Raw genomic sequence first — 24,956 nt, forward strand, 5'->3', positions numbered from 1 at the left:
GCAGGTGTGCACTTTAAAAAGTGTCTTCAAGATTTCAGGTACTTCATTTTAAATAGATGCCATGGCATGTTGTCTATATCACTACAGAAAATAATTTAGATTCACACTTGGAACATTTGAAGCATGATAAAAATGACTACCTTCAAGCCTCTTCAAAAGAAGTTCAACTACCACCAAGCCATCTGTTCTTACTGATGAATAGCTTTTGTTTTCTGTGGGAGAAAAAGAATGATTCTCATGAGCCAAGTCTGAATAAAAGGTCGATTTAAAGGGACAGTTCACCCAAAAATGAAAATTCTTCTGTGGAACATAAAAGATAATATGAGAAATGTACGTGTTGGAAATCAATGTCACAAAATAGTTTTGAACATTATTCAGTGTCTTTTTTTTGTTCAGCAGAAGACATTAAGTCATACGGGTTTGAAAAAAAAATTTCAATTTTCATTTTTGGATGAACCATCCCTTTAATGTTTAGAAGTTCATGAGAAACTCCACCTAGTGGTGATGCCAGGGCAGTGCAGGTTTCTGACAACATCTCAGTCAGAAGAGCAGCGTTCTGATGTTCCTTATCCAACAGCAACAACCTAGAACACGCACACAAACACCAGACAGTCAGTAATAAAATCTTGAATGCTGTTAAGCATTTCATTAACAACTTTACTACTTTACTCTTTCTACCTGCTGTTTTCACCCAAAAATGGTTTAAAAATACACATTTTGAAGTTTAAAAAATCATACATTTCCATTCAGACCCAGATAGCACAGGTACATCTCTAAGATGTAGGGGTGTAACGGTACACAAAACTGACGGTTTGGTACATACCTCGGTTTTGAAGCCACGGTTCGGTACAGCAGTTTTACAAAATTGCTTTTTATTTATTTTTATTAAACAGTGGTTTACTGAAAAAAATGTGTCTGTCCTTAAATGAATTAAATTATAACAAAGTTTATTGAAGATATTGCTGTAAACTATATAGGGAGCCCTTACTTGCACATTAATATTAAAGTTTAACAACAGAGCCTAAACTATTAGCCTACCGTAAATTCAATTGCTATTTATTTTTAGGTATAATAACCAACACTCAAATAACAGTACGCAAACATGTAAACTTCACATAAGGCAGTTTTTTCAATAACTTCTAAATCTAATTATAAACTAGTAATGAAATATAATCATTTATACACAGTGGCTGTCATTTTCATGACAGGTTTATTTAAACATACAAAAAATAATCAAGATATCACTAACAGGTTAAGTAGAATATAATGAATATATAGGCTAATCTAGTGCATATATTTAGTGAAAGAGTTGATTTCTCTAGTGAATACAATTGTGTGGACACTGAATGACTGCCTACGGTAACGTTTATGTTATGTTAAGTTATATTGACGTCTTTCCGCCGTTGAAACACTGATGGAGCAATTACACCACATATGATACGTGACAGTAAGTTGTAATGTATCTTCAACATACCTTCAGTATGTTCATTCATGTTAATTATTTAGGAGGAGATGATCGAGCGCGGTTGCTTGAACTAATGCGCCTATACAGTGTTCAGTCACGCCACATTAAAGGATTAGTTCACTTTTAAATAAACTTTTGCTGATAATTTACTCACCCCCATGTCGTCCAAGATGTCCATGTCTGTCTGTCTTTCTGCAGTCGAAAAGAAATTAAGGTTTTTGATGAAAACATTCCAGGATTTTTCTCCATATAATGGACTTCAATGGGCTCCAAACGGTTCAAGGTACAAATGACAGTTTCAATGCAGCTTCAAAGGGCTTTAAACAATACCAAACGATGAATAAGGGTCTTACCTAGCGAAACAATCAGTTTCTGCAAGAAACCGAGCAGTATTTATGCTATTATTTTACCTCTTATCAGACGAACGTGATCATCTCTGAGCTCAGCCATAATTTCCGCTAAGTGAGGTCAAAATATGAGCGTGGTCATAGATGTATAGGTAGATGCCTCATTAGCGCTTGCACGGAACAGTAGAATGAGGCATCTACGATCGATATATCTATGACCACGCTCGTATTTTGACCTCACTTAGCGGAAGTTATGGCGGAGCTCAGAGATGATCACGTTCGTCTGATAAGAGGTAAAATTATAGCATAAATACTGCTCGGTTTCTCGCAGAAACTGATCGTTTCGCTAGATAAGACCCTTATTCATTGACTGGTATCGTTTGCTATTGTTTAAAGCCCTTTGAAGCTGCACTGAAACTGTCATTTGGACCTTGAACCGTTTGGAGCCCATTGAAGTCCATTATATGGAGAAAAATCCTGGAATGTTTTCAAAAATATTAATTTATTTTCGACTGCAGAAAGAAAGACATGGACATCTTGGATGACATGGGGGTGAGTAAATTATCAGCAAAAGTTTATTTAAAAGTGAACAAATCCTTTAAAGAGCGTCAAAACGGCATTTATTGTTTGAATTTCGTGATAAAATGGACATGGACAGAATACTTAATATGTTTGTGTGGGAACTCAGATTGAAGTGTGTTCTGCGCTTAAAACAAGCCGACTGTTAACTGTTAACAATTGCATTCGGAAACCGTTCCGTACACACGTGCACCGAACCGGTTTGGTACAAATACGTGTACCGTTACACTCCTACTAAGAGGTCTGCGAAAGAGCGCTTCATCTAGAAAACATCTGTAGTGTGCAAACATCCGATAAACATCTCAGAAAAAGCAGTTTTACATGCATCATTTTAAACATCTTTAAGACGTTTCCTGTCAGATGTTAAATAGTCATTTAGGAAACGTCTTTGAGACATATTGCACAGGAGAAAAATACATTTGCAAATGTAAATGCAGACATCAAATAGACATCTCTGTGATGTATGTGTGCTATCAGGGGAAGTACATTTCCTTCAGGCAAGGCATCGGTTAGAAAACGTTCAAGATTTTTAGTGCGAGCACACTCTACCCCTGATAGAAGACCTTCATGGCTCGCAAGACTCCCAGTTGAACCCTCCACGTGCTCAGCTTCAGTCTATCACACATTATTCTACAAACTTCATTCTGGAACTGATCTGCAAAACAAAACGCATTCATCATACATCACTCTGCCCCTGTATGCGTGTGTTTCTAAGACTTGTAGCTGAGGCTTACTCTGTGTCTGAACGGTTTTAGGCCAGGCCTTTCCAAGCGTCTCAAATGCACACAGTAGAACTTCTGTCTCTAATTCACGAGCTTTAACATCGTCCTCATCATCCTCATGTCGCGGGGAACCGGCGTTTGCTGGCTGATTCTAAACAGAAAATAAACACACAAAATTGTATGTTTTTAAATTGGATACTGGATGCGGAGCTCCCAAAAATAACACTTTGAGGAATATTGTTACACTGTCACTCAATTGACTGAAATACCAAAGCGGAGTGGGTTAAAAAAAGAAAAAGAAGAGAGATCTACTGAGAATGTAAGGTTTACTGCACCTTTTTAATGAGAGGAAGAACAATGTCAGTGATTTCCTGAAAACGATCCACCTGCGTCGACTCCAAGATGTCTGCCGCACTGCGTAAAGCCGCCATTTTATAAACCAGATTCTCCTTTTTGCATTCCTTCAGCACCAGATCCAGCACCTCGCTCACCGTTGGCTGACCTGCTGCAGGCTTCTGTAGCTCCACACTACAGATATAAAATCACATGTATTTAAAAGGTATTGAATGTACTGTTCTTCTCACAGGTTTACTAACCCAGACTCAGCAAGATGCTAATATTTCTTTTTACTGTGAGTTTATGGTTTCCCAACATACACTGCACATTTTCCCAGTGGCTCAATGATGTTGTCAGGACAACTGAGAGACTCGTACAACTCACCACAAAGGGCAAAACAAAATATTAAGAATCCAAGGTCTGAATATGATCATTTATGTAAATATAGTATTTTTCTATTGTGAAATATAACTAAAAAATGTGTTTCGTTCCGAACAAAGATCAAAGCACAACCATAGCGCATCTCACAGCAACACTCAGCGGTGTTTCATTACTGAATAATTCAGCGTTTTGAATGAATCGCTTGAGTCAAAGATTCAAATGACCCATTCATAAACAACTGCCTCATTCTTGAATGATCAGCCGTTTGAATGAATCTTCTGTTTAAAAGCATCTTTTTCCCCCCAATATTTCTTATTTGTATATTCAAAAAAATAGTTAAAACAATCTCATAACATTATTTAATGCTGTTGTAATTTTTCAGTGTAGATTTAATTTGATTGGTAACAGCCCTATAGCGTCTTATTCAAATAGAATTTATTAATCAAATTTAAGAATTGAAAATGAAAGATGAAGCATACATTTAATAAGATTAGGAGAGAATTTTTTTTTTAAATGCCCTTGGGGTAAATATCACAAGTATGCAGATTTTAATATGTCAAACACTGATGAGAATATTGCTTCAGAATAAATTATATTTACACCACAAAAAAAAAAAGCCAGTTTTTTACTCGGACAAGAGAATAATCAATTTACTTGTCCGAAGGGCAAGCACAAGACAAGGCTTTGCCGAGCCCTGTTTAAAAGGATTTTTCACCCAAAACTTTAAATTCTCTCATCATTCACCCTCATGCTTTCCCAGACGTATACAACATTCTTCAGATAAACACAAACAGATTTTTAAGAAAATAATCCATCTCTGTGAGTCCATATAATGCAAGCAAATGGGGGCTGCTCGGTTGAAGCTTGAAAAACCACACAGAGATCGTCACTGTAATCCATACAACCATCGTGGATAAATCAATGTCTTCTGATGTGGTGTGTGCAAGCAAATTACTAATATCTTAAACTTTTAACTATAAATCATTGCTTCCAGCCAACTGTTCTAGGCGCGTTCACGAGAAGTAACGCAGGGACAGCCACTTCTCGCACAAGCTCCACAACGCACCTATGTCACAACGTCTCTTTCATCAACACTTGTATGACTGTAGATTGGAAACAATGATTTATAGTTAAAGTTAAAAAATATTGTTTGGCTTCAGAAGATCCACTGGGGTCGTATGGATTATGGTCAGGATCGCAATGTGTGGTTTTTCAAGTGTTCACAAGCGTCACCCATTTAATGGCATTATATGAACTCACAGAACTGAATTATTCTCTTAAAGAGCACCTATCATGGAATTTTGAAATTTACCTTTCATGTAGTGTGTAACATAGATCTAAGTGAACAAAAACATCCTTCAAAATGTTGAAATATGACAGTACACCGTATATATAGTTATTTTCTTTCAAAAGTAAGAGTCGACTCTGAGTAATTTTTAAGAATCGTTAGAAGACCGAAGCTTTTTCTCTGACTAGATGACGTCAACTTGTCAAGTTATTTGAATACGATACGCCCACTTATTGCGCTCCAAGACGCCAGTGAAAACTAGAAAACATCATGGCGACGAGACGCTGTGTTCTGAAGTGCCACTCAAAAGCAAACTTTTTTCATCTGCCCAAGGATGAGCATTTGAAGACTAAGTGGCTTGAAGACAAACCATACATCGTCGCGATTGTGTGTTTATTTAATCGTCAAATGTCTCTATTTGCATGTTTCGCGATCTCAGGAAGCTTTTATTATGGACTTCTATTATGGCACATGGTTCTTCTTCGTATGTCTGTACCATATGGACTACATGTGCACAGAGCGCCCTCCGGCTGCCAGGATGAATTGAAAACAACACATAAGAGACTCGATCGCTCATGATTAGGATACATCTGCGCATTTTGAGGAAGTATTGAATAAAAAATACTCCTCTGTTTAGAAATTTGACACAGACATATGAGAATCTATCAATATGTCTCCTCATCTGCACACTTTTGAACTAAAAGCCCTGAGGGATGTTGATTTGTCGCGAGTCTTCGTGAGGAGAATAGAGGAGTTTTTTTATGAATGAGATCAGCTGAGGCTCATATTACAATCAAACAGTACCGACGCGGTTTTCATATTCATAACTCCTATCACATATTAACAAATTACTGTCACTATAAGACTTTGATGGGCGTTCCGTTTCCGAAAATATCTGCACAGACTAAACCAATCACAACTGACAGGGTCATCGGACCAATCACCGCAGATTATTTCCACATTAGTTCCCAAGCAAAATAGAAGAGAGGTTGATCCCTGCTGGTGCGGCGGGTTTGAAAAGAAGATGCGCAACATTATTTATACACCACACAAATGGCTTTTAATTGGTTTATTTCGTTAGCAAACATGTAACTATAATTGTTAAGTTCTTTCCATCGATCTGCTTTTTTTAACTTTCACATTTAAATGATTTCATGAGGTTATATTATACGGTTATACCCTACCTGTGGTCAGTCAGCTCAAACGCCGATCAACATGATTGTTTGCTTTGCAGCCCCTTTAAATGCAGTTTAAAAAAAGACCCTTTAAATGCAGTTTAAAAAAAGACCAAGCATTCGATCTACGTCAGAGCGGCAGCGCGTCCACGAATCTTTCTACAGCGTCAATGGCAGGGCGGCCAGAGCGAAGTTTGACGCTCTCGCCGGCGGCGGTGTGAACGCACAGAAAGACTTTGATGGGCGTTCCGTTTCCGAAAATATCTGCACAGACTACATAAAGGCGGAGTTTTGAAAAGTGAATCACTAAAGGAATCATTTGAGAATCGCTGTCAAAACAGGTAAAAATAAATACATATTATAAGAAAACTAAAGTCTTTTTTGTCATTGCATGCATGCAAAACTGTTGTTGGGGACTTCTAAAACAATATTTGGAACATTTTAAATGCCATGATAGGTGCTCTTTAATTATCCTTTGTGTTTATCTGAAGAAAGAAAGTCATATACATCAGGGATGGCATGAGGTGAGTAAATGAGAATTTGCATTTTTTATACATTTAAGATTTTCTATATTTTTTTGCTAAACATCTTACAGATCCTGTAAATTTGAGCACAACTATATGTGTGTGAAAGAAAAAGACAGTAGAGTCTAACCTGCATTTAGACACTACAGATCCAACAGCTTTCAACAGCTCTTCCTGTGAAGATACAAGCAATTATACCACTGAGTTTCAAACCACTGAGATCATGCTTCTCATGTCTCACTAAAGTGTCCTTGCCCAGGTGCATAAAGTCTGTCCCTCAGCACAGAGTTTGAGAGAGAGTATATTACCTTCCCTGCCCAGGTGCGTCCTGAGAGCCCCTGTAGTAGTGCACTCAGCACCATGCCCAGGTGAGGTGCCACCAGTGAGCCCGTTTGTTGCTTAGCGATAGTTGCCATGGCAGCGGCACCCTGAGCCTTCATCTTCCAGGACTGAGATTGCAGAGCCCTCTGAGTAATGGCTATGAGCTCAGTCATGTACAACCTGATTCCACCAAAGCTGCCTGAAGATACAGAATGCAAAATAAAAATGAAAAAGTTGGATAGAAAACAAATTCATTCATGATTTTCACTTAAAAAAATTTATTCTGTCATTTATTACATTTATTTTTGATGAAATCGGAGAGATTTATATAACTATCACTACTCAAGCCCCAAAAGGGTAGAAAAGACATCATTAAAATAATCCACGCGACTTCTGTGGTTTAACCTCAATTTTCTGAAGCGACGCGAGTGCTTTGTTTGCGCCAAAAAATATTAATCTCCAATGCACGGTCACACAACAACGTCTGCTCTCGCATTAACAGAACACATGCGCAATGGTGCTTCGTGAACGCACGTTGGAGATCATGTTATTATATTTATTAATAGGCGTGAAAATCGGACGGTTCATCATGATTTGATATGATACTGATTCTCATAGCCAGCAATACGATATTTTCCGATACCTCAAAAAATTTAGCGATATGATTACAAAACGATTCGATTCAGGGCTATATCAGATCGATATTTCGATATTATGTGCCTATTTTACACAACCGGGTACCCGTTAATTTTTATTAACTTTATATAATAAAAATATATAACAAACATTTATTATTTCATTCTGCACCCTGATTGGGCAACAACATATTATAGACATTTCATAGAACAAGATATGCTATTGGTATTCTTTCATTGTATTGGAGCCTTTCATATTATATTACTTTTGCACAGAGCAGCACAAAGCACTTTGTGCAGAATGATTCGCGTGAAGCAACACAGAGTCACTCACAGCGTGCATCGCTCCCATGCAGCAGTTTATTGAGCATTTTCTAAATTCTGTACCTACTGAAGCACAAAAAATAAGTAAAAGAAGAAGCTTTTTTCACAAGCTCTGAAAGGTAATTTAGATGAGAATGCACACATTGGAGATAATACATAAACTGACGTGTGAAATTGAGGAGAGTGTTAAAACAAATGTCCCTCTTAAATGTATAAATAGCCTACAGGTATCATTTCATTTTTTTAATGCATTGCATCGATGCATCATATCGTTAGACATTAGATCATCTATATCGATGTATTCTTACACCCCTGTTTATTAAAACATTGTTTAATTATGTTTTTTTGCTTCATAAAAGTAATCCATATGACCCAAGTGGTTTAACCTACGTTTTATGATGCCTTTACTACCTTTCTGGGGCTTGAAAGTGGTAGTTGCGTAGACTGTGAATGGAGGGACAGAAAGCTCTCTCAAAAATATCTTCATTTGTGTTCTGAATATAAATGAAAGTCTTACAGGTTTGGAACGATATGAGGGTGAGTAATTCATTTTCATTTTTGGGTGAACTAACCCTTTAATTAATTCTCTCATGACGTCCCCTAACACACAATGTAATATGCAGTAGACTACTGTTCGGGGTCAATAAGATCTTTTTTTTAGAAGAAATTATACTATCGTTTAACTCATTTTCACAGTTCTCCCTATTAAATCCAGTCATGTTGCAGGATGTTTTGTCTGGCTGTAGGGGCGTGTTCAGGCAGGAAAGTGACACGAATACACACCCTCTATGTTCTGATTAAATCTAATTGTATGATACCCAACACTATAAAATATTACTAAAGCAATGTCGATTTAGCTTCTAAAAAAAAATCTACATATGTAACAAAAGCTAAAATATCTAACAGAAATATGGCTATATCAAATATAAAATATATTTCTGGTGATGTTAAGTTTAGCAACATGGTTAATATAGATGATTTCAGTTCTGCTTTTTATTTGCCCACTGATCCCTCCTCATTTCAAAGATTATAAGTATGAGAGCATTAAGACAAGTTTTAATAAATGTCAGTAGCAAATAAGGTAACAGAGTTGGCAAGTGGGATTATTTATATGCAACTGTTTGAATCGTCCATTTCAATGAATAAATTCACACCTCACATTCAATTATTCATGTGTCATTACACAAAAATGGTTGTGTAAGTGCAATTATTTCTTTAAAAATAATTGCATAAATAGCCTAAACTAAAATAAAATCCTTAAACATTGGAAGAAAATAAGGGAATGGGTTAAATGAAATTTGGTCATTTTTAAAAATGGATTTTAGTTTGTTCAAAATGAAAATTATGGGTCATGAATTCATCTTTTCTCCTCTAAGGGTTGTGAATCTCAACCTACCAGGCACATGATCCTGCCAGACCTCAGTCCACAGGTTGGCCTCAGCGCTCTCTCCTTTCTCTTCCTCAGGCTCCTGGTGCATGCCCAGAAATGCCAGCGGCAAAGCCACTCCAGCATGAGCCTTCAACACATCAGGACTGTAGTGACTGATGGCATGCACCACCAGACAACACGAGGACTTATACAGCACCTCTGTGAATCACAGAAAAGCACTTCACAAATCTAGACGGCAAGAAAGTTTATACAATTCTAATTTTCCTTTAACTTCCTTTAATGAAGGTGAGGAAATGATGACCCCATTTTCATGCAATTCCAAACCCATAACTTTATCTTCCATGGAACACAAAAAGAGATGTTTTAAAGTTTCTTTTTAAAGCTTGACAGTCCATTTTTACGGTTCCCATTTGTCATAAGGAGCAACGTCGGCTTTATTCTTTTGTGTTCGTTGGAAGGAAGTCAAGTCAGTTGGTTTTGGATGGGCATGAGGGTGAGTATATGACAACTGAAGTGAAGTGAATATTACTTAACAGTCAAATTCCACATACCCTCTTTTTCTAGGTACCAGGTGCTCAGTTTCTGCAGAAGCTTCTCAACACTGCCATCTTTGGCTGTCTGATGGGGAAAGCAGAGTATTGTTTTGTAGCTCTGTAGTTACCTCAGGTTCTGTTGAAATATGTATTCATTTGTGTTTTCATACCCTGACCAGATGTCCAATGGCAAAGGCAAACGACTTCTGAATGACACTACTACGGTCATTGATCCCATTTATGAGTGCACTCATGAGTTTACCTGTGGGATAAAAGACATCCAAACACTCGTATAAGATTTTTATACTTAATAAACTTGCAAACACTATAAATCCTCTGATCTATCGGTGTGTGTTACCTGAATATGGTGTGAGATCTTGAGGGCACTGCACTGTCAATGACACAATCACACTGGCACATCCTCCCTATAAAAGCACACACGACTGTTAGGGCCAGTTCACACAGAACACGTTTTTCCATTCCATTTTATTCTTTGGTTATTCACTGCCACAAAGTAAAAAAATTAAATGTTTTATTAATGATGAGTGTCCTTCGCAGGATCACACAACTGAAAGCTCATTGTAGCTATTTATTAGGGGTGTTCGATTCTAGGTTTTTTGGAGTCGACTCCGATTCCCGACTTCCAATGTAGGAGTCTATGAAATCGACTCCTTGACTCCATTTACTTTACATCAAAACAGGGTCAGAAATAAGACAAAATTGCAGTTGTTACACACTTAAATTATTTTCCCCCGACACAAAGTCTTAAAATCCCCTTATTAAAACCGCACACTTTTAGCATGACAGTCCAAATTAGTCCAATTTAGCTATGATTTGATGAGTGCCTATCAACGTTTCTACCTAGCGGTTGACGATACCGAATTTTACAGAGAAAAAAAGTCACGAAAAAAGCTGGTGTCGAGTGATGGCGCTAAACGCACATGATCATGGTCTTAAAAGGGAAGTTAAAGATACTAAATACATACAATAATGTACACTTATTGATGTGTTTCTTCTTGATGTGAGTTTATGATTTATGGTTAGTTTAATGATTATGAACACAAGGTTAACCATGGAAAACCAAATCTATATTTATTGCATTAATATACCATCAAGTAAACTAAAGCTAGCATGGAGGAAGCCTATGTATAATTACAAACTAAAGTCGCTGTGACTGTTTTCTATTTCTAAAGTAAGCACTCAAATAAATGTGCTCCTGTGCTGGAATCGACCCCAACTCTGGGACTATTCAGAGTCGAGGAATCGACTCTTTTGGAGTCTTTTACAACATCTTGCGCATGACACTGTTCTAAAAAAATTAAAGTTTAACTTTTAAAAACGACGCCCCGAGACCAATCGTTTTTCCCCCATTCCACTGCCCGTGAAACTTTGCGTTCACTCACAAAACGTTGTGCAATGATCCCTCAAGAAATGTTGTGTTCGTTTGCAAAACCTTTTGAGCTCTCGCAAAGTTTCTTGGCGGAAGTTAGGAAAAGGTACATTACTGACAAAAATAAAGCAAGATGTTTACCTTTGTACCAAGTCCAATTCCACTCTTTAGTAGATCACAAAGTTTGGGAACAAGCTCTCCTAACACAGACACGTCCAAGTGCTGCAGACACTAAAAACACAAACACAGTGCACACAAACATCACTATCCAAAACACACTTTTAAACATCCTGTAAATGTGGCTATGTGCATATAGATGTTATATGTAATTAAATGCTCATGTAATTAATGTAAATAACTAGATAATAAATATGCTAAGCTTATAAGACTTTCATCCTCTAAAAAGGACAAATTGGTATGTTCCAATTTGTTAAGTGAAATTAACTTCTAAAGATGCAGAGGACACTGTTAAGTTAGCTATTTTATAATAACAAGCCAGGAACACAAGTGAAATTCAGCATAGCTCTCTTTATTTCGGAACGGACATCATACTCCGTCTCACCACTCATATGTCCGTACTACAACAGTAGCATCACACTGTGTTCAAGTTCCCATTATAGAACACCTCCCACTTTTAAATGAGGACTCTTTTCTTATAGTAAGATGTTGAAAACATCTTTCCTGAACCTTCAAACTTGAATTTAGTTACAGGTCACCTAATTTGCACATTCTCATAAACAACTTTTTTTTTCTCTCTCATGTTCAGGAGGCTGTGACACTGGCCAGAACTGGTGACAAGGTGATCTACTCATGTCAGTGTCTCTGGACATGTTCCCATCCCTAATAGCACGCATATGAGTGTCAGTGATACTCTGTTTCAGGGATGTGTCAGTGGTTTCCATGGAATTTTGAGGTAACGGCCTATGAACTGCCCGCGTGTGAGTGCGGTTTGTCCTGATCAGACCTCCATCAGTGTGTATAAAGTAAGAACTAGGTTTTTCTGCTTGACGAATGACAGTCCCTTGTGATTTCTCTCTCTGCAGCCACACGCTTTGTTCAGTCGGTAATGTTGGTAAGGGATGTGCCTTGTAACGCATGTTGTACCTGCATTGCTGTCTCTCTTTTGCCCAGTTGTCTGATTCCCTGAATATCTTAATGTTTGGCCAACGAGTGGTTAGAAAAGTTGTAAGCTGTGGTATGGTAGAATGCAGTTGTCTCCCCATTAAGAGTTGTGCTGGAGAGTACCCATTCTCCAGAGGGGTAGACCAATATGTCATCAAAGCTTTCGATTTCTCACCACCCCCTTTCCAGAGTCCTTTCACAGTAGCCACTGCGCGCTCTGCCTCCCCGTTTGCTTTTGGGTATCCTGGGCTGCTGGTGATGTGTGTGAACTCATATTCCCTGGCAAAGTTCTTAAAGAGTGCACAGCTATACTGTGGCCCATTATCGGACAGAACAGTCTCTGGTATTCCATGGCGGCTTAACACCTCTCCTAAAGCCGCAATGACAGTATTGGCTGTGAGCAGTGGTTTGTGATCCGTCTCCAGTCTAAACTTTAGGCCCAGGAGGTAAGATGACAGCCGTTCGCACGCCCACGTGGTGGCTAAGGCCTCCTTTTCAATTTGGGCATAATGTTTTTCTGCATCAGACAGACTCCGAGAGATGAAAACAACCGGTTTCCATGTTCCATCTGCCTGCTTTTGATTCAGATCCCAAGCCAAAGGAAGAAGTGTCAGCAGAAACACGTCTCTGCTTTTGGGGAGTATGATGCCAACACACGCTGTGAACTCCGTTCTGATGTTAATTTCTGAAAAGCCTCTCTTTGTGGTGATTCCCAGCACCATTCATTTTTCTCACGGAGCAGATCTTTGATTAGGCGGGTGTAGGATGCAAGGTGGGATAAAAACGTAGCCAGATAATTAGCCATTCCCATCACTCTCCTCACTCCATCTACCCCGGTTGGTTCAGGAATCTCCAAGATCGCCCTATCTTTGTCGGGATCTAGTGCAACACCGTCTGCCCCAATTTGGTGCCCCAGAAACATCATGTTGTCCGCTGCAAACACACTTCTCGTTTAAAGTCAAGCCTTCATCTCTCGTCTCTTGTGCAGTCTCTCGATGTGTTGCTGTATGTTCTCCCCATAGACTAATATGTCATCAGCATCAGCAACAACTCCTTCACAATCTTCCAGCATCTGCGACAAGCAGCGCCGAAAATGCTCTGGGGCTGACGAGATCCCGAATGGTAGACGGTTGAATGCTTATCTCCCAAATGGGGTGATAAATGTTGTCAAAAGTGAGCTTTCCTTAGACAATGGAATTTGCCAGAAGCCGGAGGTAGCATCCAGCTTTGTGAATACTTTGGCACCAGCAAGCATCGCAAGTGTCTGCTCTACAGCTGGGAGGATGTGACGTTCTCTCTGCACCCACTTATTTAGGTGCATCAAATCCACCCACAGCCATATCTTCCTTGGGCCTTGGGCACTACCACCATGTCTGCACACCATAGAGTGGGTTGAGTCACTTTAGAAATCACTCCCATATCCTCCATGCGTTTAACTCTGCTTGCAACATCTCTCATTGGCAGGGGCACACGGCGTGGAGAAGATAGAGCATATGGGACAGCAGCTGGCTCCAAATCAATTTTGTATGGCTCCTTTCATTTGAAGCCAGAGAACACTGAGGGGTATTCAGCTATAATGTCCTCCTGTCGCTCTTGTACAGTGTAAACGCGCTGTATTAGTGTAAGGGCTTCAATAGCAGGGAGCCCTAATAGACCAGCAACTACATGAATGTCCTGTTCTGTAGCTTTATTTTTGATGCTTAGTCACCCTTTAAATCTTGCCTTCACATCCAGCCTTTGATTACCTGGTCCAAACAGCACTTTCCCAGGCAGTTGCAACACCATGATTTATACTTCTGCGTTGGACCTGCGCCGTAGCCTCTACGCTGTGGGCTACACGTCGATTTGACAGACACTGCCTACGACGTAGCTGTGTGAAAACGGTGTTTTCCCCATTCAGCACGATCAGTTCATTGATCCATCCATCAGTTCCTTTTTTATACACCTCTCCAAGAAAAGCAAAATCCACCTCCTCATAACTCTCTGACTGCCCCTCTTTTATGTTATGGACCCCTCTAGCTGACTTAATTTTTTGCAAAATGCCCCTTGCAATGACATCTGCAGTCAGCATCTCTAGCTGGGCAGTCTTTCCAGGGGTTATTTTTAATGTTTCCACATCTACCACATCTAAGTGACAGGTTGTCTGTTTTCATTTTAGGTGTCTTTTGTGATTTCCTTTCCTTCTTGTGTATAGCCTAAACGTGTCCTGTCAGCTGCTCTGCGCAGTATTGGCTGTTGTTTTTTCACTGCTGCACTTTGCCTCACTCTCGTTATCGTTTTCTCCAGCGTCAGATCCGCATCCAACTGCAAGCTTTCTGACAACTTGGCATCGCGTATGCAGACCACGATACGGTCCCTTATCAGATCTTCCTTTAGAGCACCGAAATCACATTGCTCAGAGAGTGAATGAACTGCTGTAATAAATGACTCGATGCTCTCTCCCGGCTCTTGAGTCCGCTTGTGGAATCGCACTCGTTCGAAGATAATATTCCTCTTGCTAACGCAGTGCTTGTTAAAAGCCTCCATAGCGGCAGTATATGATTTCTTCTGAGCACCACTCAATGGTAACACATACAATATATCTTCGGCATCATCTCCCGCCGCATACATGAAAGTGTTTACCTGATATTCCTCTGGCTGTTTATCCAAACCAGATGCGATTTTGAGCACTCGAAACGCTTCATCCATCTCTTGTATTGGCCATTCACTTGTATTGGTAAAGTCGACTTGCCGGGCAGAGCTAGCTGTGAGGCTAACATCGATGGGACTGGCGCTCTCTCAATCTTCCCCTTATTTCACCGGCATGCACCCTTCTATGGGTTCAATTTAGGTTCAGTTTGCTTCTGACACCATGTTTAGTTAGCTATTTTATAATAACAAGCCAGGAACACGAATGATATTCAGCATAGCTCTCTTTACTTCGGAACTGACAACATACTCCGTCTCACCACTCATATGTCTCATAACAGTAGCATCACACTGCAAGTTCCCATTACAAAACAGACAGGGACCCACTTAACCGGAATGCAGCCTATACATCTTAAGGATGGACTTAATGGTGTCTTACCATATTAATGGTTTCCATCATAGGAGAGGACTTGGCTGCACTTAACCTAGCAGCATCCATGGCACTCTGCCACAGAAAGAAAATGTGAAAATAATAAGTACAATATATTAAAAAAATGTGAGGTGTTATAATCTCACAGTGACCAAAATAAATAGCAGAAATAGGTAATTTTTCAAACTCCCTTCTTTGGCCAATGTTTGTCCCGTCTCAAACTCACATTATTTGCGGAGCCAAAAAAGACCAACAAAGAGAGTCAAGTTTTATTCTTAGGTGATTCACTGCCACTTAGTAAAAAAAATCTAATGTTTTATTAATGCTTCCTCTTTTAGCAGAGTGCCCTTCACAGAATCACACGCCTGAAAGCTCATTGTATCTATTTATAGAAATGTTTATGTTTATAAGCAAGTGTACATTTTGTTTTATATGTCCCTTGGTCCCATTAATGATCACTTCTGTGGAACGGAATGAGGAAAATTAGGTTCCAATTAGTAAGAGTGGGAAAATGTGTATACAGATGTATACACTGATGTACAGATTGCATTTGAGTTATATTAAAAAATGTTATTGTTACTGTTTGAGCGGGTTAAAACTGGTCTCAATTGTTTATAGAGGGGAGCAGAAACTGAACCTGATACCTAACAGTACTAATGTTTAAATAGTTTTGCTTTGCTCACCTTCTCCTGCTCTGTGGCTCTGAGACTGAGGTAGTTGAGCACCTGTGGTTCCAGCACGCTCAGGGCCTCCAACAGAGCCGGAATGAGTCGAGGAGCATGGGGCTTCAGACGGCTGCCCGCTGTCTTACAGATCTTCACTAGAGTTTGGATACTAAAACACAGCAATACTCGCACTTATACTCTGACCATTTATTGCCGTTTGGGTGCGTGTGGCTGGTAAATGCTAGTGTTTTACCTTAGAGTCCGCACTTCGGATACGTTGCTAACAATGCCTTTGTCCAGTAAAGTTGGCAACAACACAGCCACTGTCCTTTGTGCATTAGTACCTGTCGATTCGCACATGCGCACACACACCTATTGGACAAAGACACACACACACACAAACATACGTCAGTTATCGGTGGTGTCCCGGAGTGGAAAATCATTGGGGTAATCCAGTATTCGGTGCTGCAACTCACTTTACTGAGAGTCTTTAGAGTCAGATCTGCTGCTTTACGAACAGACTCCTACAACAGGAAACAAATAAGACGGTCAAAAAAAAATAGCTGTATGTCAGAAGCAAAGCACACAGACAAAAATAATAATAATTACAACAGACTTTAATTTCTCACCTTAATATCATCCAGGACCCGAAACAGAGTCTCCCAGATTTCTGACAGGCGGTCGATGATATCACTTGCCTGCCTTCCACGTACGAGATCGTTCAAAGCCAAGCAGCTGAACAAAAAATTAAAAGGGTCATGATAAACCTGATCTAGCATGGGTGGAAATCAATGTTCTTCCAAGCCTATCTAGACACATTACCTTGACTCCCGCACCCTCCACATGTTACTAGTGAGGTTGGATATGACATCTTGAAGAATTTCCTTAAAATATTTCTCCACCTGCCAAAAACAAATATAATTATGATAACAAATCATTAAAACTACAGTGTCCCCAATTTCTTTTAAGCAATGCAATTCATTATAATGTCTTACAATGGATTTATCTGTGACGAGAGCATCCCAGATGCTAGTCATGGCCTGCCTGATGGCCAGGTTGGGGTCAAACTGGTATCTATAGAGGCGGGGAACCAACTGAGGCAGGAAAGGAGCCATCTGCTCGCCAGCCTTGGCTGCAATGATGTTAAATCCAAATGCTGCCCCCTACAGCACAGGAAGAGTCAATCGTTGCATGCTATTGAAAAAGGCGCTGAAAAATTAAAGTTGCCAAGCTATAAACATTCACATTGTGGTTAATATAACTGACCTTCCTGGAATTCCACATGGCATGATGATTGGCAAGATTCATGAACTTGTAAACAAGATCTGGTTGGTTTAGATCACTAGCCAATGAACAGAGCTCTTTGTAGGTGGAGAGCCCTTGTCTACAAAAGTAAAAGATTTTTCATTACATTTATTAGAACACATCATGTCTGGAAATCACATTAAGAATTAAATTCTCAAATATGTGAAGTCTTACTCACTAAAATGTTTCGAAACAATCTGAAACTAAAGTGAACTAAAAGAAGGACGTACCCATCAGGAGCTTTACCAAGAGCCTCCCCCTGGAAGACTTCAGTGTCCTCTGAGACGGCATGTTTGACTCTGAAAACAAAATGCCACAGCGTTCAAAAGAGTCAGGGGCCAAAATGCACCTTGCAATGTGTACAAGTGTCCAACATATGTTATTCTGGATCTTGTCAGTAGTAATTGCACTATGTTCATGGGGCTTGGTAGGTCTACATAATGCTATATGACAAATCGTACTCTAAAAGTGAATAATAATGAAAGGAACCAGAAATAAGCTGGTTTATTAATACCTTTTACCAGTCATGAGAGTTTCCACAAGGGTTGATACCAGTTCCTGTTGATCCTGTTCACCTCCGAGCTCATAAACCAACCCAAGTCCTTTAGATGCCACATCTTGACTGAGTTCTACACACAGATCATAACTATGAATCTTGCCCGGAAGCTCTCAGACTTTAGATACTCAGTCAAAATGTAATGTGATATTTAAAAGAGCACTACGTGACTCACCGTCTGGATCAGACAAGATAGAGATAAAGGCTGTCTGTATCTCCTTCAGATGAGACTATCACAGACAAAGAGAAGACGACAGACATTTTGTAATGTCAATGTTTCCTTGTGTGTATAAATGAGACCGAGTGTGTTTGTATGTATATTTACCTGTATTTCTTTGTGATGGCTGAGTTTCTTGACTAGAGACAAGAGCCATATACAGGCAGCCTGCCGGACATGAGGGTTTGGACTTGGTATGTATTTAGACAAGACAGAGTTTAACACCCAGGGCACTATATCATTATTCGTCATATCTGTTAGAGGAAGAGATAAATTATTTAAGTGCACAACTCTGAATCAGGGCTCAATATGCTTGTCAATAAAACAAATAAAATAATGAGGAAACAATCCATTTCACAGTGCCCTTGTTACACATGTTATATGTAGTTGTAGTAATAACTATAAATTATGCATAATTACATGCAACGAACTAACCCTAAAGAGCATGTAGTTCATTAATATTACTCAGTTCTTAAATGTATAATTACACTGTAACAAGGAGAACTTAAATACATTTTAAATAAATAATATACACAGTGAAGTGCAGGTGCACATTAGCCATGTTTCCACTGTCGGGCCAGTGCAAGCCAGGGCTTTTGCTGGGCTTATAGCCTCGGACCTGAAGCACCGATCCCAAAACCATGCTGCGTTTCCACTGTCGGGCCAGAAGCTCTGCATCGCTTCACTAAAACCCGCCCATAACACGCCTCTCTGGAATGATGTCACAAGTGACAGTGGAAAAGCGACTGTCGCTGGCACACACTAGCATGCCCGCTTTTGGCCCGACACTGGTATTGTACTTTCACACTGACATTATTTCAGCTTTGTTAATAGAGCTGTGGCTTTATACAGAACAAAAAGTGACTTCAGGGATTCCAGATTGAGTTCCTTTAATAACGGCAATACAAATTACAAAATGTAATTTACTTGATTTTCATGACATTTAATTTACATGAGAATGGGGAACATTTATATCCAAGTGGTAATGAATGTACATGGAATGGAACCTAAACCTAAAAATGACTTTATATTCCTGATGCCTCGTTCCATGTTGCCATTATTTTTTTCAGGCAAGTAAACAACTAAAGTATCTGAAAAAAAAAAAAAAAAAAAACTTTCCCTTGTGTGGTTGAGCCCTGTCAGAACACACACAGCTTCCTCTCTCTGTCTATCCCATACATACTTACTGTCAGGAGGGCAGTACTGGTCTTCAGTGCATGTCCACACATCTCGGGCAGCTCCAGAGCAGCTTCCTACAGCAGCATTAGTTAAAGCCTCTCCCACTGTAAACTGTAGCTCCACCTGCTTGGCCTAAAGAAACAAAACAAACATCAAACTATAAATGTGAAGAAATAGCAACAGTGTTTTTTTCCCCCATATTTATTAAATATACAAGACACATTGAACATTAGCATAGTAAATAAAATGTTACTTTGTGTCTGTGTGTGTGTATATATATATATATATATATATATATATATATATATATATATATATATATATATATATATCCACCAAAAATATAGTCTAAATATAAATAATAAAATAAGCCACACTATAATAGTCCAGGGCTCGACATTAACGCTTGTCCAGGACAAGTGGATTTTTTTTTTGAAGGGGCAAGTGAAAGAATTTTACTTGCCCGACTGGTCAAGTAGCCTGATTAAAACATCAATAACAAAAATTAACTAGGAAATCACCAAAATTCAAGAATGATTCTGCATTAATTTAGTGTAAGTGGCGATCGATAGTGGATAATAATATATAATATAATTAACTGATGGTAACAAGGTTGCGCTGTTGACGCTCGCGCAGCCTCTCGAGGAGAAATTGAATCAAAGGAACGCCGCTCACACAGAGAAACTCAGTTAACATACTGCAGTAAAAACTTGAAAGGTGGAGTTTTCATATTTATAACATATGATACAGTTAGGCAACATCACACAACCAAGAATGCTGTTTTCCTGAATACCATCACGATTGAAAATGTGACACTGATTTCATGAGACAGTTCCATAAACGTAGATGCAATATTGACTATTTTTGTTCCATTTCAGCAGCGAAAATAGTCCCAAACAAAGATCCCAGCAGAATCATCACGCATCTCACAGCAACAGTGTTACTGAATGATTCAGCGTTTTGAATGAATTGGTTGAATCAAAGATTCAATGACCTATTCGTAAATGACTGCCTCATTCCTGAATGAATCAGCTGTTTGAACGAATCGACTCAATGACTCACTCATTAAGGTCATGGTCTCCTGACGCCCCCTACTGGTGGTTTAGTTTTAGGTTTAAACATTCTTTCCAACATTTATTTCTGTATTCAAAAATATTTAAAACAATCTCGTAACATTATTTAATGCAGTTGTAATTTTTCAGTGTAAATTTAATTTGATTGGTAACAGCCCTATAGTGACTTATTCTAATGTAATGTATTGATCAAATTTAAGAAAATAAAATGAAAACTGAAGCATAACCTATATTTAATAAGATTAGGGGAAAAATGCCCTTTTAAATATAAACAAATATCACAAATATGCAGATTTAAATATGTCAAAGCTGATTGAACACTGGTGAGAATATTGCTTCAGAATAAATTATATTTACAACACAATTTTAAAAAAACTAAACAAAAAATCCAGACAAGTAATTTTTTCACTCCGGACAAGTCAATCTGTCATTCACTTGTCAAAGGACAAGCATGTGAACAGGCTTAATGTCGAGCCCTGTAGTCAGCATTTTATTTTGAATGAATGAGAGTTATAATAACATTATTTATATTGGCTTTAAAGGTGATGTGTCACACAAAGAAGGTCATAATAATCACCTCTACTGAATCCATGAGACCCTGCAAGATTTTTTTCTGGTGTGGGAATTCTCCATCTCCCACTGGCAGGAACCCAAGAGTCTGGATGGCACGTTCTTTCATCTGACAACACAAACAGCAGCTGATCAGTACACCAAAATATTAATAATAATAACCTCAATTTCAGTGTGGAAACAGAGTAAAAATGTATCCACACAGAAACACTTACTGAAATGAAGAACGCACATATCAAGTATACAATCACACTTATTCACTCTCTGAGTGTTTTGTTTTACCTTGCCAGTCTCTTTGCCAGATGGGATCCTGGCAAGCAGATTATCCACTAGACTGAGTTTAGTGAAGCCATTTCCATCCGTTGGTATCAGCAACACGCTGTTACGGCCAATCTCACCCAATGCTGTCACAGCAGCAACAGTCAACAGAGGAGACTCGCTGTCCAAAAATGAACCTGCAGATAAACACATTGATAGCTTTAGTTAAATTAATATAATTGGATTGATTTGCTACAATAGTTAAAAAGGTGAAGTATGTAAGATTTTTATGATAAAATACACAATCTTAACACAGTTTATTGTTCATTGACTATTAGTATGCCATTAATGGGTTTATCTCCCCCAAAAGTGTAAACATTGTGCTTCCCAGGCACCATCATCGAGAGCAGTCCGCTCAGAGACAGAGCTGCATGCGTCATAATCTGAAAACCACATTTTATGCATCTTATGCACTTTATTCCTTTATCATTCATTGTATTCATTTAGTAGTTGTGTTAGCTATTCTTGTTTATGTTTTGTTAATAAAAAATATTACAATTGTGTCTTCCTTGTGCTGATAATACAGAAGTTAGAAATCTCACCAATCTTTCAGATAAATCAGCTGACCAACTCTCCCCACTTTACATACAATCTAAAATGATTGAACAGCCTCCTGTTTGGAGTGTTCTCATACAGCCAAGGTAAAAGACCTTGACTAGTGTCCCAAACTAAGAGAGGGGGAAGGTGGTCATCTGATGTAGTCATAACCACACCTTAAGTGAAGTGTGATCCAAAAATCACAACGTCAGCAGTGACGTGAGTGCCAATCACTATCTTACTTAGCGTCCTTGGATGGACGAAAGTAAAATCACTACAACTTTGTATTGTGTGAAGCTGTCTCCTTGTCATTTCTGACTTATAACAAAACAGAACAATGTATGAAAGCTGTTAAGTGACAGTTCTGGGTTTTTTAGCTTGTTTGCTGTACGTCCAAAGTTTTAATAAGCTGTTGACCTAAAAAAACAAAAACGAGCGCGTAAGGACACAAGGTCTTACTAGGCATACTAGAAACTTCTAGGCAGGTGTGTTGAGGCAAGTTGGAGCTAAACTATGCAGGACAGTGGCCCTCCAGGACCAAGTTTGGACACCCCTAATTTACTTAAATGCTTAGTGACACATAGCAACACAGCTAAAAGTATTCAGAATATATTGGAGCTTCTATTGAAAGTAGCCCAATTTTACATGTTGAGACATGCCTTTACAAGCACCCATAAGATCAGTATTTGTAAAGTTTGAATTGGGGGAAGCACGATGTGCGAAACGGCAGTTTGAAAAACATGCTGTATTTTTGTAATTCCACTAGGAGCCACTAGTGACGCAGAAATGACATATTTCACGCATGACTAATGAAACAAATGTTACGTAACTAAAGTAATATTAGTAACACTTTACAATAAGGTTTCATTAGTTAACATTAGTTCATGTATTAACTAACATAAGATTAAAAAAAAAAGTATTAAATGTTGAAATTAACATTAACAAAGATAAATAAATGCTTTATAATAGCAATTCATTATTAGTTAAATGTTAACTAATGAACCTTATTGTAAAGTGTTACCCAAATATTACTAAAGAGCATCCCAATACCAAGTGTCGAATGTGAAACTCTGTGAAAAGGCACATACCGATAATTTTTGTAGCCATGGCAATTAGTTCCTCATTTTCTTTGGGAGTGGCTTCAGTAGGCATTAAGCTCCGCCTCTTACTCATGTATCTGCCCACCATGTAGCCCAGAGCCAAGATGGCACCATGCTGAGTCTCAGGACTCTAAATGTATATAAATAAATAAAATAAAATAAAATATATACATTTCTAAAAATGTGATCAATTTCTCAATTTAAAAAGATATTTAAATATTTTTTTTTCCATACATGCATGTCTTTAGTTGTCTTGATCAGGTTTTGTACAGCAGTACTAAGTTCATTTCCAGACATAGTAGAGACAACCATGGCATACAGTTGTGCTGCCAACTCACGCATGTCTTCTTTATTAGTGTTCATGAGACCCTGCAAAATTAACATATGTAATGAAAAATTAAATTTTTATAGTCAGACATGAAAACTCTCCATTCTAGAGCATATAATATATAATATAATATAATATAATATAATATAATATAATATAATATAATATAATATAATATAATATAATATAATATAATATAATATAATATAATATATAATATAATATAATATATAATATAATATATAATATAATATAATATAATATAATATACACATACAAAAGTTTGGGGTCGGTACGTTAAAATGTAATTAATTCCTGTGATGTCAATGCTGAATTTTCAGCAACCATTACTCCTTCAGTGTCACATGATCCTCTTGAAACCATTCAAATATGATGATTTTGTGCTCAAGATTTTCTTTTTATCATCAATGGTGAAAAGAGTTGTGCTTGTGCTGCTTAATATTTTTGTGGAAGACCATGACAAATTATTTCAGGATTCTTTGAAAGTTCAAAAGGAAAACATCTATTTAACATGGAACTTTTTTGTAATGTTATACTGGCGGTATTCTTTGCAACTTTTGATCAACTTAATCCATTATTATTAAATAAAAGTATCTATTTCTCTAAAAAAAAAATGTGTCTAGCCCCAAACCTTTGAACAGTAATATTATATAACATTAAAATAAAATAAAATAATTACTTTAATCCAGTCGATTTTGTCTACAAACTTGGGAGTAAGTTTCTCTGGGCACACAGAGACCACTTCCAAAAGACAGTACATTACTGGAATACCTGTATAAATGAATAAGATGACAACATCAGATCACACAAAATAAATTGATCATAATCCACTTAATTAATCTCCTTTAGATTATGTTATACATATCACATATATTATAGGTATATAGATTGTCGTTGGAACTATAGTTTTCTATATTGGTGAATACACTGAATACACTCCACCACTTGATATTTAAATTCACACAGTATTCCCATGTTGCCGACAAGCCGACACAGACCGGGCACTAAAGGAACTGTATAGGTCAGTGAGTGAGCAGGAAAGCGCGCATCCTGAGGCTGCGTTTATTGTGACCGGGGACTTTAACAAAGCCAACTTCAAGCGAATCGCACCCAAATACCACCAACATGTTAGCATCAACACGCGAGGGAACCGTGTTTTAGACCACTGCTACTCCCCCTTCAAGGAGGGTTACAAGTCCCTCCCTCGCCCACCATTCGGCAAATCAGATCACGCGTCCATTCTACTTTTGCCCGCTTACAGGCAGAGACTGAAACAGGAAGCACCCGCCCTCAGAACCATCCAGTGCTGGTCAGACCAATCGGACTCTATGCTACAGGACTGTTTTGATCACGCAGACTGGGAGATGTTCCGGTCGGCCTCTGATGACGACATCGAGGTCTACGCTGATAGCGTAACGTGTTTCATCAGGAAGTGCGTAGATGACGTTGTTCCGACCAAAACAATTCGGCTGTACCCAAACCAGAAGCCGTGGATAA

General features: G+C 38.4%; 1 protein-coding gene across 1 annotated transcript in view; it reads right to left on the reverse strand.

Annotated features, from left to right (window-relative positions):
* Positions 1-24,956, reverse strand: part of ecpas (Ecm29 proteasome adaptor and scaffold) — a 37,719-nt gene that overhangs the window by 1,476 nt on the left and 11,287 nt on the right. The window contains exons 19-48 of the mRNA XM_079813010.1: positions 24,139-24,230; positions 23,345-23,479; positions 23,099-23,240; positions 21,438-21,610; positions 21,163-21,264; positions 19,521-19,644; positions 18,442-18,587; positions 18,292-18,346; positions 18,075-18,189; positions 17,791-17,859; positions 17,522-17,639; positions 17,251-17,418; positions 17,078-17,157; positions 16,885-16,990; positions 16,732-16,779; positions 16,509-16,627; positions 16,274-16,424; positions 15,600-15,665; positions 11,552-11,641; positions 10,379-10,445; positions 10,191-10,282; positions 10,039-10,105; positions 9,494-9,685; positions 7,126-7,337; positions 6,948-6,991; positions 3,449-3,641; positions 3,126-3,264; positions 2,941-3,046; positions 496-584; positions 141-212 (exon numbers count right to left, since the gene is read on the reverse strand). Of these exons, the coding sequence (XP_079669136.1) occupies positions 141-212; positions 496-584; positions 2,941-3,046; positions 3,126-3,264; positions 3,449-3,641; positions 6,948-6,991; positions 7,126-7,337; positions 9,494-9,685; positions 10,039-10,105; positions 10,191-10,282; positions 10,379-10,445; positions 11,552-11,641; positions 15,600-15,665; positions 16,274-16,424; positions 16,509-16,627; positions 16,732-16,779; positions 16,885-16,990; positions 17,078-17,157; positions 17,251-17,418; positions 17,522-17,639; positions 17,791-17,859; positions 18,075-18,189; positions 18,292-18,346; positions 18,442-18,587; positions 19,521-19,644; positions 21,163-21,264; positions 21,438-21,610; positions 23,099-23,240; positions 23,345-23,479; positions 24,139-24,230 (3,372 nt within the window). The remainder of the gene's footprint in view (positions 1-140; positions 213-495; positions 585-2,940; positions 3,047-3,125; positions 3,265-3,448; positions 3,642-6,947; positions 6,992-7,125; positions 7,338-9,493; positions 9,686-10,038; positions 10,106-10,190; positions 10,283-10,378; positions 10,446-11,551; positions 11,642-15,599; positions 15,666-16,273; positions 16,425-16,508; positions 16,628-16,731; positions 16,780-16,884; positions 16,991-17,077; positions 17,158-17,250; positions 17,419-17,521; positions 17,640-17,790; positions 17,860-18,074; positions 18,190-18,291; positions 18,347-18,441; positions 18,588-19,520; positions 19,645-21,162; positions 21,265-21,437; positions 21,611-23,098; positions 23,241-23,344; positions 23,480-24,138; positions 24,231-24,956) is intronic.

This window comes from Gobio gobio (assembly GCF_949357685.1).
Source record: "Gobio gobio genome assembly, chromosome: 3".
Lineage (NCBI taxonomy): Eukaryota > Metazoa > Chordata > Actinopteri > Cypriniformes > Gobionidae > Gobio > Gobio gobio.